The sequence below is a fragment of the Lindgomyces ingoldianus genome, assembly GCF_010093535.1.
Source record: "Lindgomyces ingoldianus strain ATCC 200398 unplaced genomic scaffold BDR25scaffold_2, whole genome shotgun sequence".
Taxonomy (NCBI): domain Eukaryota; kingdom Fungi; phylum Ascomycota; class Dothideomycetes; order Pleosporales; family Lindgomycetaceae; genus Lindgomyces; species Lindgomyces ingoldianus.
The window spans coordinates 652,375-665,307 of NW_022985163.1; the positions used below are offsets into that span (position 1 = coordinate 652,375).

The window sequence follows — 12,933 nt, forward strand, 5'->3', positions numbered from 1 at the left end:
CCACCACCCCATTCAACACTAGACCAATAGCACTGAATGGCTGGGGCTACAAAACCACCCATTATTAGAGCTTTATTTTCCGCTATGCCCCTTTTCCCCACTCTGAATGTACACACACCAAAACGTTTATCAAGTTCGCCTGATTCTCCCAACCATGCTAACCACCAATACTACGCCCATGGCGCCTTGAATAGTTTCCATGTTCCAAGTGACAATAAAAGAGAAATACACAAGCGTGTGTGTTTGTGTGCTTGCCCACCCCATTACGCAGCGATCTGTACACTGTTTCTGCCCATTCTCGCCGGGAATCATCAACGTACGTCCTGCGCTCCGTCTTAAATCATGTATGCTGATAATAACGATGCTTGCATGCCGTGAGCCAACTTCCGGCACCTTTCGGTCGTATCCAAAACTTCCAGGCATATTGGGAAGAGGTTGGACATTTAGGCGGGGCGTTCCGGACGCGGTCGCTTTCCTCCCTTCAGACTCTTGACCCGGCTGAGGAATCCGTTGGTAGACTTGGTCGCATCAGGATTGTCCACGCTGTCGGCAGTTACAGCTCTAGTTAAGCCGTTGCGTGGTGGAGGCGAAGTTGGAGATTTTGTGGAAGGGCCGTCCTTCGTATCTGTTTCAGCAACTTTGATGGTCGCACCCTTCCTCTCATACGCATCATCATACTCGTCAAAAAATGGATTCTGCTCGTTGGACTTGGACATGCCGCCAGCACTCTGGACCTGTGGTGGGCTACCAGGAGTTCCCGCACCCGGGCCATAGCGAGATGCTGGCGACGTGATACGAGGATTTCCATCCGCAAATCCACGGCGAGGTTGGGAGATGCCGCGGATTCGCTGAGCAATCGACTTCTTGCGTCCCAAGCCGCCATTGCTAAGGGCAGCAGCCTCGTTCTCGGATTCCCTTCGCTGCATGGCGGTGCGTGAAGCGGGCGCACCTTCAAGGAATGTGGAGGTGCCAAGACCGATAGTCTCTTCTCCGTGAATGATATCGCCGCGATCCTTGGGATTGAAGGAGACTGAGCGTGCCTCCAATTCCGGTCGCTTCTTGAATTCCACCGTACCGCTTGTGGCAAAATCCGTAAAACCTTCAGTGCCCCTACCGTGAAACTTCTCCAAATCAATATTCTTGTTCACGGGACCAGAACCTCCAAGGGCATTATTGGCGGAGTTCACTGGGAAAGCCTCCATTGGAGCTCGGTGGTCCTTCTTTCGATTGCGGTGAGGATTGCAGGCATCGAAGGGGCCGTCGTGATGGAACAAGCTCGGTCCGTAGATACCACTGACATCTAACTTGTCGATCAAGTCCAGGCCTTGAGGCTTCCTCATTTTGCTAGATCGAGGTTTGCCGTCCTTGGCCCGATTCTCTCTCTCCTTACGACGCTCTCGACGTCGACGCTCTTCGTCTGGGTTTAGCGAGCCCTTGTCGATCATGGACGACTCGGAGTTGCGGCGGGGCCGCCGATTCTCCCTCCTCTCGGGGCTATTCTGGTGGTGCGGTCGCGAACTTGGGGGCCCTCGCGGTCGTGGCGGGCCACGGGGGGCGGGACCACGCAGACGCCGTTCCTCCTCTTCTGAGCGCGACGGGCGATGGCTTTGGATGGGGAGAGTGCCGCTGCGCTGGGCCGGGCCGCGAGGCGCGGGCCGCTTCTCAGCGCTTTCATCGAGAGTGAGATTTTTCTGTTGCAAAGATGGATAGTCAGCAAACTGGCTTGCGAATTGCTTGAAGCGTTCCATGGCGCGTTTCCATCAAAAATATGGAAAGGGGTAGCAAACGCGGGAGATTGAGGCAGCCAGAGAAGAAGGTGCAGCTTGTGCGACAGATATCACCTGCCGCCTTATCTACAACCATACAGGCAGGGGGGGTGTGGACGTACAAAGAGCTCCTCGGCGCTATTGCCAAAGGTGGCCTTTTTTGGAGAGTCCTTCAGTGAGACCGACATGTCAATTAATTGCGGGTTTGAGGCCTCTTTGTTGAATTCTGCCTCGAAGGTGGACAGGAAGGGGTTCCGTGAAATGGGGCGACTGCCAGCACTATTGGGAGTTCTAAGTGCGGGCGAAGGGAGCGCGGGCGACGCAGCTCTGTTGCGGAAGGGATTGTTGGAGGAGAGGTTGAGGGTGAGGCCCGGCGACGGGCGGCGCTCTGTTGTTAAGGAGGTTATCAGCGAAATTCGTTTTCGTCACTGCCAACGAAGATGAAACAGGCGATAAAGAACCCATACCTGGCATTGACGGGTCAGCGATCATGATGGCGGCCGTGAGTGATATCCTTGCTGGCGTGGCCAATCACGCGGTGGTGCCAGGGGAGCGGGCAAGATTAAGCAAGTCCGGTGTCGAGGAATAGTTGGAGGGTGGAAGAGCACAGGAGGGGATGACGCGCAAGGGCGACCAAATCCTGTTCCTGAAGCAACCACAGCGATGCCCGCAGAAATGGAAAAGGGGTGTAGATTAAGACTGGCAATATGATGCTGGTGAGTGTTTCGTGCGGCCAGGAGTCTCTCTCCAGGGCTGCGAGTGGCGAGCCGGCCTGCGCTTGGCGAGGCGAGTGTTTGAGCGCCGCGGGGGGGGGTGGGTGGGGGAAAGAGGCCAGCTAGAGCATGCAACGCCTAGAAGATACACGCGGATTGTATGTAGTGTATGTAGCACTGTACTTGTACGCGCAAGAGGCCAGCCAGTGGACGGCGCGGCGGGTAGAGGGCGGAGGGCGAGAGGAGTGCAGAGAGAGGGAGAGGCCACTAGCAGTCACAGTGTGGAGCAGGCCTGGTAAATAGCAGTGTCAGTCTGGGAGTGCAGGCGCGGCTCGAGGCTTTGAGGCGTGCTGGCTGGGGGAACTCGTGTTTTTGCGGCGTCGCTCCTGATTCGAGGGATTGTCACAAGCAACTCGCCTGGCAACGCCCGCAGCCAGCTCCAAGCTAAATGCAAGACCAAAGAGTCCGTATAAATAAATAGCCTGGTACTGCTGTGTGGGGAGATGCGCGGTGAAGAGCCACCCAAGAGGGTCCAAGCTGAGCAGCCCGCTTGACGGCGTCGACGCAGGGGCACATCAGGACATCACGAGCGCCATCCCGCTCCTCTCGATCCTCGTCGCCCGCTCGATTGCTGTGGGAATTAGTGAGGCCCGCGCTCACTGCTCCTGTTGAGAATCGTGAAAGAGAGCCCTTCTTTCACGGCCCGTCCATCTCCATTCACTCCCGTATGCCACTTCCGAGGTCGTCACTGTCACCGTGAGTCGGCCTATCGAATCCCATTTCTACGCTAACCCGATTCTTGGCTCTTCCCCCCCCCGCAAATTGGGAAGCCGGACCCTGAATTTTTGATGAGAGCCTCACTCGTGCCGAGAGCCTGCACCAACGCCAATTCAGCTCATCTCGCCAAGACCATCGCTCATCATTTGCAATCCACCTCACATTATGGCCTTTTCAACCCCAGACCCCATGCGTGACGATTACGGCGGCTTCACGCGCTTCGAGCTCGAACTCGAGGTCCGTCCGCCCGTACGTCACATCCGCCATTCCTTCACTAACACACTCCCAGTTTGTGCAATGCCTCGCCAATCCCGCCTATCTCAATTACCTCGCAACGCAGAAGATGTTCGACAAGCCCGAGTTCGTCGCCTACCTCGGCTACCTGCAGTATTTCAAGGACCCAAAGTACTCCAAGTACCTTCAGTGAGTATCCATCTCCCGGAGTCGCTTGCGATCGGTGTGATGACTGATGGTGTGCGTGCAGCCACCCTGGCCCAACTCTCCATAACCTGGAAATGCTTCAGATTGAGAAGTTCCGGCAAGAGATACTGACCCCCAACCTCATGAATTTCATGACCATGGAGGGCTTGAGGAATGCAGTGCCTGAAAAGAAGGATTGATATCACAGCCGAACCCAGTCGACAGTCTACTGATCTTCATTCTTTGTTTCCTCTGTTATTTACAGATTCTCTACGACCAGCCTGCCCCATTTCTTCAAGCTACCAACGCCTCTAAACGGCGGAATGGAACGCCGAATAGGTCGATCCCGAGTGCATACTCGCGGTGTGTATACGAATTCGTTAGCAACGAGGGCGATAGCGTCGCTCGTATCTTGAAGGCTAGTTGGGTCGTTTACAGTAGCGAGACCGTCGTGGCGGATCGAAGCAAGCATGTCCACCAAAGCGCTCAATGCCTCCTGCCATTTTGGGCATGTTTGAGGTAAAAATAAAGGCAGTCGCGATCGTTGATGTTGAATATCAATGCCAAGTCTGGGCAAGCCTAGGCTGAACGCCAATCTGCAACAAGTGGAACTGTTTCTTCCAAGGTTTACATCCTCGCTCTGCGTGCCGATTTCATACGTTACTCTTTTCATAACAAACAGCTTGCTTGACATCTGCCATCGTACACAAACACTGACGGTTTGAGTTCAGAGAACCAAACTCCTATGAAACGGCAAAACCTTCCCAATCCCTGCAACCCCCAGAACTGCAACTCACCCTCTTCCGCGAGTAACAACCCTGACTAAAACACTATTCACGCCTCATCGTAACGATCTACCCGTAGCAAGTTTCGCATAGCCAATTATCGATGTGTAGTTCACGATAGTACAATTCCCAAAACCCAATCCAAAATTGTGGTGACACAAAAGCGCCACATCTGATGCCCGATTCGGCAGCCACTCGGCCCGGCCACTCTCCGCCCTCGGAATCAATTCCGACAAGCACGCCTTCCTGATCCAGACCCGAGGACCACTACTTCAACAGTATGGCACAAACGGAAGCGCAATCTTACCCTTCTGAAATTCAGCTTGCCAAATCAATTCTCGCATCTTCACTTGTGAGTGATGAGGATCTTGATAGTTTACTTGAGCATTCGTTTCGAGACAAGGCGAGGGCTGTTAAGGTTCTGAAGAAAGAAGAAGTGCTTGGGACTGGTATCAAGAGTGTAGATGACGCGCTGGGAGGTGGTTTGAGGAAAGGGTCTCTGGTGGGCATGAGTGGGGAGGTGGGGTCTGGACAGGTTGGTGTATGTGCTCCTCTGCTTTCCTGCTTCCGAATGCTTGCCACTCGTCAATTCATTATTTGCGTATTAAGTTGCTCTTTCCATTCTCAATATGTTCCTTTTGTACCATAATATCATTTCCTGCTCCGTCCTGCAATATCATGTGCAATATGTTAAAGATCCTAGCTTCTTTTATCACTTTTATCCTCACACCTCCTCGACCATCCCACTTCCACCGCTGCCATCATCGACACTACAGGGAATTTTGATGTCTTACGCATTTACACTATTCTCGCCTCTCGAATTAGAGACACTTCACCCAATACGCTCGCCATTTCTGATCAATCCAATCCAGAAGATGCAGCAGCAAAAGTTCTTGACCGCATTAAGATAATGCGGGTGTTCGACCTTGTCGGCGTCATGGAAGCGATTAGCGAAATTAGAGACGGACTGGAGATGCCGCCAGTATCTCTATCAAGAAGGAGTGCCGAGGGTGCTCCAAGAAATGTTGAAGAGCCGAAGAAGGTTCACAAGGCAGTGATTCAAGATAGTGAGGACGAAGGAGAGGATGAAGATGAAGATGAAATGTTGTTCGAGCCTAGGCCGAGGTCGAAGCCCATCCTCGATCCCGAGCCACCAAAACTTGCAGCCGTGAAAGATCTAGATAATTCGGATGCGGATATTGAAGGGAAAGTGGGGTTTATACTGATTGACAACATCGCGCATGTCATCAACCCCCTTCTCAAGAATAACTACGTCCAAGGTACGATCTCTACTTCCCACCATTCCGCTTAACCCAACACTGCTCTGCTCCGTCTGTACTCCAAGCACGTCAGCCTCTCTTTAAACATGAATCCACTAACATCATGCACCCAGCGAATGCCCTCCTAGCAGCCCTCCTCCAACGCCTAACCCATCTAACCCACTCCCACTCCCTCCTCACCATCCTCCTGAATCCTGCAACCACCCCCCGGCCCCAAACCCAAACATCAACACCAACCGCCCCTTCTAATTCCGGATACCAACCTCAACCCCAAAACCCGCCTCAGAAGCCTGTACTCCCCCCCTCGATCTTCGCGTCAAACCACGCGCTACCTGCGCTAGGGAATTTGTTTCCCATGTATCTAGACATATATTTACTAGTATCGAAGATTCCGAGAAGAAAGGTGGATGCGAGGGCTTGGTATGCAGGGGATGCGGGAGTGGGAGTGGGAGGGGTGAGGGGTGCAGGGAGAGGGGTGAATGGTTTGCAGATGGTCAGTGTGGTCGAAGTTGTAAGCGAGCGGTGGGAGGGGCGGGCCGGGGACTGGGGAGTGTTTGTAGAGGAAGTGGAGGGTGGGATTCGGAATGCGTGATGGATAGAGGCCGGTGGGTGAGGATTAAGAAAGGGGAAAGACACTATTGATTTGGGAGCAGTTTATTGAGATTTATCCAAACAACTCACATGCACATCAAGGCATCTCCCCAATATCATTTTCTTATTCTATCCATTTGTCTAATCGTCTTTCAAACATTCCCGCCTCTTCCCCTTTCTTCCCCTCCCCCTCTATCTCTCTCCCAGTCCGTCCAAAATCCCACACACTTCTCACCCCCCTTCTTCGCATTTTATCACCTAAACCCCCAGTGTCCCCACCGCGTCCAAGTTCTAGAGGTAGCTCCCCGCAAATTGAATTTTGTTTCAGGTTTCATAGCATAGTCTTTATTCCATCGCTTTCGGTTCCGGGTGAGACAGAACCCGCTTTTAGTTGGATTTTTCATTCCAGTCTTCTTGTAGTGTTTTTCTTCCAAACGAAACAGAAGCAAAGCCATTTCTCGTTTCGCCCAAGGCTTTTATTAGAATGCAGCGATGACTTAGACGGCGAGATAGCAGTTGTACTTGAGTTTCTCATTGGTTCTGACTATAGAGAGGTTGGGACTAGAAAGGACGGGAGGAGTGCCATATTCTTCTTTAATCATTATTCTATTCCAGAGTGGTTCCAGACGAGAAGACAAATATGCTATCTCCTTCCTCTTCTTTGTTTTTTAGCCCGGCCACCATCCTTCCAAATCTCACGCATTTGTAATCGGCCTAGGTTTTGAGCGTTTAAATCTGAATTACAGCCAGCAAGCGACCAAAAGCCGTACCATTATATTCATAGTTATTTCAGTGGGTTCTAGCGACGGTCGGCATTCGCGTTCATGATGGGGAATTGAGAAATATGTAGCGACATTGCTGTCTGCCTCAAAATTTTCAGTCCCATATAGGGCTTGCCTCAGCTTTTTATTCCGTGGATGGAAGTCGTCGGTCGAATATGTTTTCCTTCCGATTCTCTACTGTGTTTTAGCGTGTAATGCACGGCCTCGCGTAATGCACGGTTCTGCGCGAAGCTGTCAAAACTTCAACCACCTCTCTCTTAACCAATATGGGCAGTATTAAGGCCGCTTTAGAGTCGCTAAAATTGCTAAAACCTAAAGAATCACTAAATTATGCTGCAGTAGCTAGGCAGTATGGCGTTAATTAATCTACGCTCTTAAGGCGTCACTAACGCGTTACCTGCCTGCGTGCAGAGAAACTTAAAAATTAGCAACTACTTAGCCTAGTGCAGGAGAAAGAGCTAGTAGAGTACATTAATAGGCTTTACGCAAGAGGTCTATCTTTTTTAAGACAAATAATTTAAAATTTTATAATAAAAATAAGTAGTAGGCAAGCTAGTAAAAGCTAGGTTAATTAATTTATTAAAAGGCACTCTATTAACCTATTATCTTAATAGACATCTAGCATAGACGCTGCGCGTAATAAAGCTAACTTAGCATTTAAGTACTTGCTATATTTTAAGCTTGTACGCAAAAAAATTAAGCAATATAGCATAGAACTACAGCATACCTATAATATAGATAAAAAGGGCTTCCTAATTAGGGTACTGTTAAAAATAAAGCAAATCTTCTCTAGATAGCAGTATAAGCAAGGTATTAAGCAGCAGCTTATATAGGATAGCAATTGCAAGTAGATTATAATAATAGCCTGCATCTGCGCTAACAGCAGCTTTTTTATACTTACGCTAATCTACTAAGCTGTTTCTAACTATATATAAGACTTTTAGCTATAGGATTTTAACTTTTTTAAGTATTAAGCTTTCTTTACCTTATTACTTATAAGTTAGATAAATAATAAACTAGGCCTAGCATAGCTTAAACATGTGTTTAATTGCAAGACTAAGGTAAAGGCGTAACAGGCGTACTAACTTTTGTTCCTAGATAGCTATAAATTGCATGTTTTAATAGAGTTTATTAAGTACTGCAACAATAATAAGATCCTCCTAGCTGTATACTTGCCACATGTAACCTATACGCTGCAGCCTTTTAATGTCTGCATGTTTAAACCTCTCTTGTTAGCCTACTTAGCTAAGCTAGCTAGCTTTATAGATAAATGCTAAAGACTATTATTAATTAAAAAAAAAGACTTTTATAGCATGTTTAATAAAGCCTAGAAAACATCTTTTAAGCATAAAACTATCTTTAGTGCTTTTAGAGCAACTAGTTTATTGCTATTTAAGCTATAAGTAGTCTTAAATTAATTTTACTATAAGTAGAAAAAGTAACTATTCTTTAGTAAGAGCACTAGCTTAGCGCTTAGTGCAAAGAATTAGAAGAGGGTTAAAGGCCTTTTAGATAAGGTTGTTAGTAATTTCTATAAAAAAGACATATAAAAGCTTAAAAAGACTGTCTAGTTATTCTTAGTATGTTGCATTCTCCTCTAGCGTGAGCTTAAGCAGGTTAAAGATGCGCTAATTAATAAGAAGAAGCGCTGCTAGCGTAGCAAGCCTCTTCTACTAGAAGCACCTTTAGAATATTATAGTAGTGCAACCTTTTAGTCCCTAAATAAGGTCTAAGAAGCATGTAATTATTAGGCATAAAAAGATGCTAAGAAGGAGGCTTTACAGCTTTAAAAACAAAAAAAGGTAAAGCGTAAGAAAGCAGAGAAAGCTAAAAAGGCGCGCGCAGTTAAAGGGAAGAGGCATAGAGTAGTAATAGCAAAGAAGGCTTACCTGCAGGAGCTTAAGACAAAAGCAGCTTAATAAGAGGAGGTAGAGCTTACCTAGCAGGTTAATTAACAGCTTAAAAATAACCTCTAGCAGGTAATAAAGGGCAAGCAGAAAGCTCCTACGCCTATTGCTAGTACGCTAGAGGATTTTAATAATAATGCAGCATTAAATAAAGAGAGGGAGCTAGCATTAGGCAGGACTTAACATAGCAGGCAAATTAACCTCCCTATAAAGTATTGCATGTAAATTATTGCTAGGAATAGAATCTATAGCATTTAATTAGTATTACAACAAAAAATCTATATAATCTATAATTTGTGTGAGTCTCTAGAGCTTTAAAAGTAAAAGTCGCGGATTGCTAAAATCGTGCATTACGCGAGGCCGTGCATTACGCGCTAAAACATGGTATCCCCTGATCCGAGATGCTCGCCTGCCTTGGAATAAAACGGCCGATCTAAACTCTCATAGCTCCATAACCTTCCTTCTCCCAGTTCTATGGTGTGGGAATAACACTGGCGAGAAATCGTTTGATGCCGTGGAAATGAAAGTAGCGGTCTCTTCTCTGTCTGTTAGATGAAGGGAAAAAAAAATAAGACTTGATCCAGATATATTGGAACTATGGGCCAATTTTGAAAGCATGTTGAAAGCCCTAGGATCACACCGAAGATAGCGGCACTTAGTTGACCGGTTTTGGGTCTTGAATAAACTATCGCAAGATTCTGCCAATAGTTTACTATTAAGTTTTGACCTGAACTTCGCGCGCAGCCAGCTGCCTCGGCGTCAACTATGGGGTCTCTGAAAAAATGCAGAGCTGAACAAGAATGGTGCTTTCGGAGGGAATAGGTTAAGAGATTGTACAAATATCAACTTTCATTTGATATGTTGTCCTCTAGAGCTAGAGTCTGGCGTCGAGGGTTTTGAACATTGCATGCGGGTTGGGACCAAGGCTTCGATTGCGAGTATAAATCATCTGAACCTTGAGAAGATATGAGCGAATAGTTAGACTTTTAGATGGAGCGTGGGCCCATCAGTAATAAGGAGTCGAAGAATTTATCTCTGATGTGGTTGCCACGAAGATAGATGTATTTGTACGAAGTTCTGATGTGGAGTGATACTTTTCTTGATCCTATTCAATAACAACATTTTGTTGAAGAAAGGATATCGTTCCATCCAACTATCTGTGTAAGTTTTCTGGTTGATGCATCATGAGCTGGTGGTTCGTAAAGACGAATATGCTGTGCACCCCGATTGAAAGCAGATTTGGCATTAAACAATATTGGCAACCCCCAAGAAAAAGCACCAATACAAGGCAATCCTTGTCATTGTATCTGCTGCCTGTGGGATGAAGTCAAGGATCAGCGTGGATGGATGGATGGATGGATGTCTTTATTACGCCCGGCTCTAGCCTAGAGGGCACTAGTAGTTTATTACATAAGCAATTCCTTGGTAATGGCATACCTCCTAATAAAGGATCAGCGTCATGAAGAGAAGAAGTTAACTAAGTTGACCGGTTGAGAAAGCACAGCCCGCCGCTAAACTTAGGACAGCCTAGTTGGTTCATGGCTCACCGCTTTGGAACACGATCAGCTTTCTGCCTTCAAGCAAGCATTACGCAAAGACGTGCTGAAAGACGGGTTGATCAAACCGTAGGCGCCATGATCATCAGTTGCACTGCCTTCCGGCGGAGAAAATAAATATGCCATGATTTCTCTCTTGATCATCCCACCAGACCACAACTTGAGAAACACGTAAACACCACTACACCACAGTCTGAATTACATTTCCACAACTCTCGACATCCTATTGAGGCTGTAAGTGCCAGGTCTCCAGTTGGCGTCGATATATCTCTCATAGAATCCAGAAACCTTCTAGTAGCTCCAAAATGCGACCCCCAACGATCGTTACCTCCTTCATCTCGCTTCAACCTCTCGAACCCGTTCTCGTCTTCAACGCCGCTGACGACGCCGCCTACTTCCAAACGCACTGCCGCCAGGGCCGTATTCTCTATGACCAGAATCCCCGCTGGGTCTTCCTTCCCATGCCGGAAGGCCTGTTGCGAGTGAGGACGGCGAGATTTGGGGACGTGTGCTATGAGTTTGACAGCCATAGACATGCATCGCAGTTCAACGAGAGTATCAAAGGGCTGGGGAGGATCCTTCAAAATACGAGGGAGAAACCAGTCTGGGATCGTAGCGTGTATGTGGGGAAATCAACAAAGTGAAAGATACAGTGACCATGTGGAAAGTGCAAACGAGGGACTGATCAGGAATTACCTTGAGATAACGGAAGGGGATACCAGGTATCTTGCTTGGTGAATGAACTTTAACCAATTGTGCGAGTTGCTGGAATGTTTGCACGCTACGATTTTCGTCTCTTTTAGCTAGGGTAGGATCCGTGCCTTGGGATTTGGCGACTTCTTCGTGTGTTGCACTGTGTCCATATTGACTATGACTCTCTACGTGCGTTGGAGCACTCCCGGAAACTGCGGTACGCTCGCGTTGTTGTCTCGTTCACATCATGCACATCACCTCCGTCGTCACACTCTCGCACTTTCACTGTTAGTTACTGCTATCACTTTACAAACATCGTCAAAATGCCAGACTTTACGGTTCAAGTCGACTCCGCTTCATACGATCTGATCCTCCAACTGACCTGTCCATAACCAACTCCCCAGCCATGGCTGATCCTACACCAGCCGATGAGCCTTACGGTAGAGCAACCGACACACCCAGCGGCCTGTCCAATGCCGACCCCATCGTCAGTATAACCCCCACTCCCATAGACAGCGAGCCAATCCTTCCCGACACTCCCTACCACGATGACGGCGAAGGCGTCCCTCGCGCCTCCGAGGGCCTCCTCACCGTCCAACTCCTGGTCCTCCGCTACCTCCAAGATCATCCAGCCGACACCGTCACCTCATCACGAGCCAATGCATGGACTGAAGCGATTGACTCGCAACACGCCCCATCCGTGCAAGAAGTGCTCCGTCTATGCTATTACATGCGACAATTAGGAATCGCTACATTCTGTCAAATGAGGCCTGACAAAAAAGAGATTGCGTTATACATCGTGAATGCGGTCAATCTCACTCGTAGGTCTGACCACTGTTACTGGGTTCAGAATTTCAGCACCGGTGCTGTGGGTCTACCCAGGAACCGACTGAACGATAGGTCTATTCACCGACTGTTGAGGGAGATGTTAGCCCGCATGCGAGAGAGGATAGTTGGAGCGCAATGGCTTCACACTCAGGAAGTACACCAAGAGGAGGTATTGAGAATCGCTGAGGATCTGCTCGGTGAAGCTACAAACCTCGCTGTCGATCGAGGCGCTGGCGCTCGTGGTGAGGGCGATGCGGACCTTCAAGCCGCGATACAAGCTTCGTTGGAATTGGCAGTGCGAGGCCAGGCACAGGCAGTTGGGGGCTGTGGGGAAGCGTCTGGGACGCAAAATGCATAACATTTTGGCATATTTTGGAACCAGCCTCTAAATGAGTCCTTTAGCTGAACCCGCTTTACAAGGTGGATAGCACGTACGGGGGACTGTTAGCACGCTAACTTTGTACATGACGCTTCCCAGATTTGGAATGATTGGGCGCCAGAACTACACTTTGTTGCATTTGGAGGTTTAGAAACTGGTAGCAATACAAGAAAGCATGCATTCATGGACTGGGGTTTGACGGTTTAGAAAATGGAAGCAGCAAAAGAAGCACATAGATTTATAGACCAGCGTTTAGGTCCACTTCAATCATTGATACCAGGGATCTGAAGAGCTTTCAGTAACTTTCCTATGTCAGTAATATAGAGTCAAGCTTTGCCCGACTCTTCATTTTTGAGTAAGGAAACATCTTTGGAAGGCTTGGGAGTCAGCCACGCAGCCTGCACCCCAGGGTGTTAAGTGTCCCAGCTCTTATTCCCCTTTTACATAACAGTTAGA

The 12,933-nt window shown here is 48.3% G+C and overlaps 5 protein-coding genes across 5 annotated transcripts; 4 read left to right on the forward strand and 1 right to left on the reverse strand.

Annotated features, from left to right (window-relative positions):
* Window positions 1–391: 391 nt before the first annotated feature.
* On the reverse strand, window positions 392–2,505 carry BDR25DRAFT_42387 (Pal1-domain-containing protein). Its single transcript, XM_033698550.1, has 3 exons — window positions 2,234–2,505; window positions 1,889–2,154; window positions 392–1,691 (listed from the first exon to the last, which is right to left on the reverse strand). Exons 1-3 carry the CDS (start codon window positions 2,256–2,258, stop codon window positions 444–446), a joined length of 1,539 nt encoding a protein of 512 aa, XP_033553782.1. The 5' UTR covers window positions 2,259–2,505; the 3' UTR covers window positions 392–443.
* A 597-nt stretch (window positions 2,506–3,102) lies between these two features.
* On the forward strand, window positions 3,103–4,223 carry BDR25DRAFT_300057 (mediator of RNA polymerase II transcription subunit 31). The gene is made up of 4 exons (XM_033689288.1): window positions 3,103–3,235; window positions 3,282–3,493; window positions 3,546–3,679; window positions 3,741–4,223. The coding sequence occupies exons 2-4, from the start codon at window positions 3,422–3,424 to the stop codon at window positions 3,874–3,876; spliced, it is 342 nt and encodes a 113-aa protein (XP_033553783.1). The 5' UTR covers window positions 3,103–3,235; window positions 3,282–3,421; the 3' UTR covers window positions 3,877–4,223.
* Window positions 4,224–4,741: 518 nt separating this feature from the next.
* Window positions 4,742–6,333, forward strand: BDR25DRAFT_321491 (uncharacterized protein; the record flags this gene model as incomplete). Its single annotated transcript, XM_033691970.1, has 4 exons — window positions 4,742–5,002; window positions 5,165–5,741; window positions 5,855–6,180; window positions 6,232–6,333. The coding sequence occupies 4 exons, from the start codon at window positions 4,742–4,744 to the stop codon at window positions 6,331–6,333; spliced, it is 1,266 nt and encodes a 421-aa protein (XP_033553784.1).
* Window positions 6,334–10,622: 4,289 nt separating this feature from the next.
* BDR25DRAFT_330892 (uncharacterized protein) lies at window positions 10,623–11,615 on the forward strand. The gene is made up of 2 exons (XM_033692573.1): window positions 10,623–10,811; window positions 10,862–11,615. The coding sequence occupies exon 2, from the start codon at window positions 10,883–10,885 to the stop codon at window positions 11,219–11,221; it is 339 nt and encodes a 112-aa protein (XP_033553785.1). The 5' UTR covers window positions 10,623–10,811; window positions 10,862–10,882; the 3' UTR covers window positions 11,222–11,615.
* Window positions 11,396–12,591, forward strand: BDR25DRAFT_42422 (uncharacterized protein). The gene has a single exon (XM_033698551.1). It carries the CDS (start codon window positions 11,677–11,679, stop codon window positions 12,454–12,456), a length of 780 nt encoding a protein of 259 aa, XP_033553786.1. The 5' UTR covers window positions 11,396–11,676; the 3' UTR covers window positions 12,457–12,591.
* The last annotated feature ends 342 nt before the right edge of the window (window positions 12,592–12,933 follow it).

Bases quoted from the DNA above. Each gene is read 5' to 3' on its own strand.
- BDR25DRAFT_330892 (XM_033692573.1), top strand. From the start codon at position 10,883: ATGCGACCCCCAACGATCGTTACCTCCTTCATCTCGCTTCAACCTCTC.
- BDR25DRAFT_42422 (XM_033698551.1), top strand. From the start codon at position 11,677: ATGGCTGATCCTACACCAGCCGATGAGCCTTACGGTAGAGCAACCGAC.
- BDR25DRAFT_42387 (XM_033698550.1), bottom strand. From the start codon at position 2,258: ATGATCGCTGACCCGTCAATGCCAG. The intron at 2,155-2,233 runs GTATGGGTTCTT...CCTTAACAACAG, and splicing joins CGCTGACCCGTCAATGCCAG to AGCGCCGCCCGTCGCCGGGC. The intron at 1,692-1,888 runs GTACGTCCACAC...TCTTTGCAACAG, and splicing joins ATAGCGCCGAGGAGCTCTTT to AAAAATCTCACTCTCGATGA.
- BDR25DRAFT_300057 (XM_033689288.1), top strand. From the start codon at position 3,422: ATGGCCTTTTCAACCCCAGACCCCATGCGTGACGATTACGGCGGCTTC. The intron at 3,494-3,545 runs GTCCGTCCGCCC...ACACACTCCCAG, and splicing joins GCTTCGAGCTCGAACTCGAG to TTTGTGCAATGCCTCGCCAA. The intron at 3,680-3,740 runs GTGAGTATCCAT...GTGTGCGTGCAG, and splicing joins AAGTACTCCAAGTACCTTCA to CCACCCTGGCCCAACTCTCC.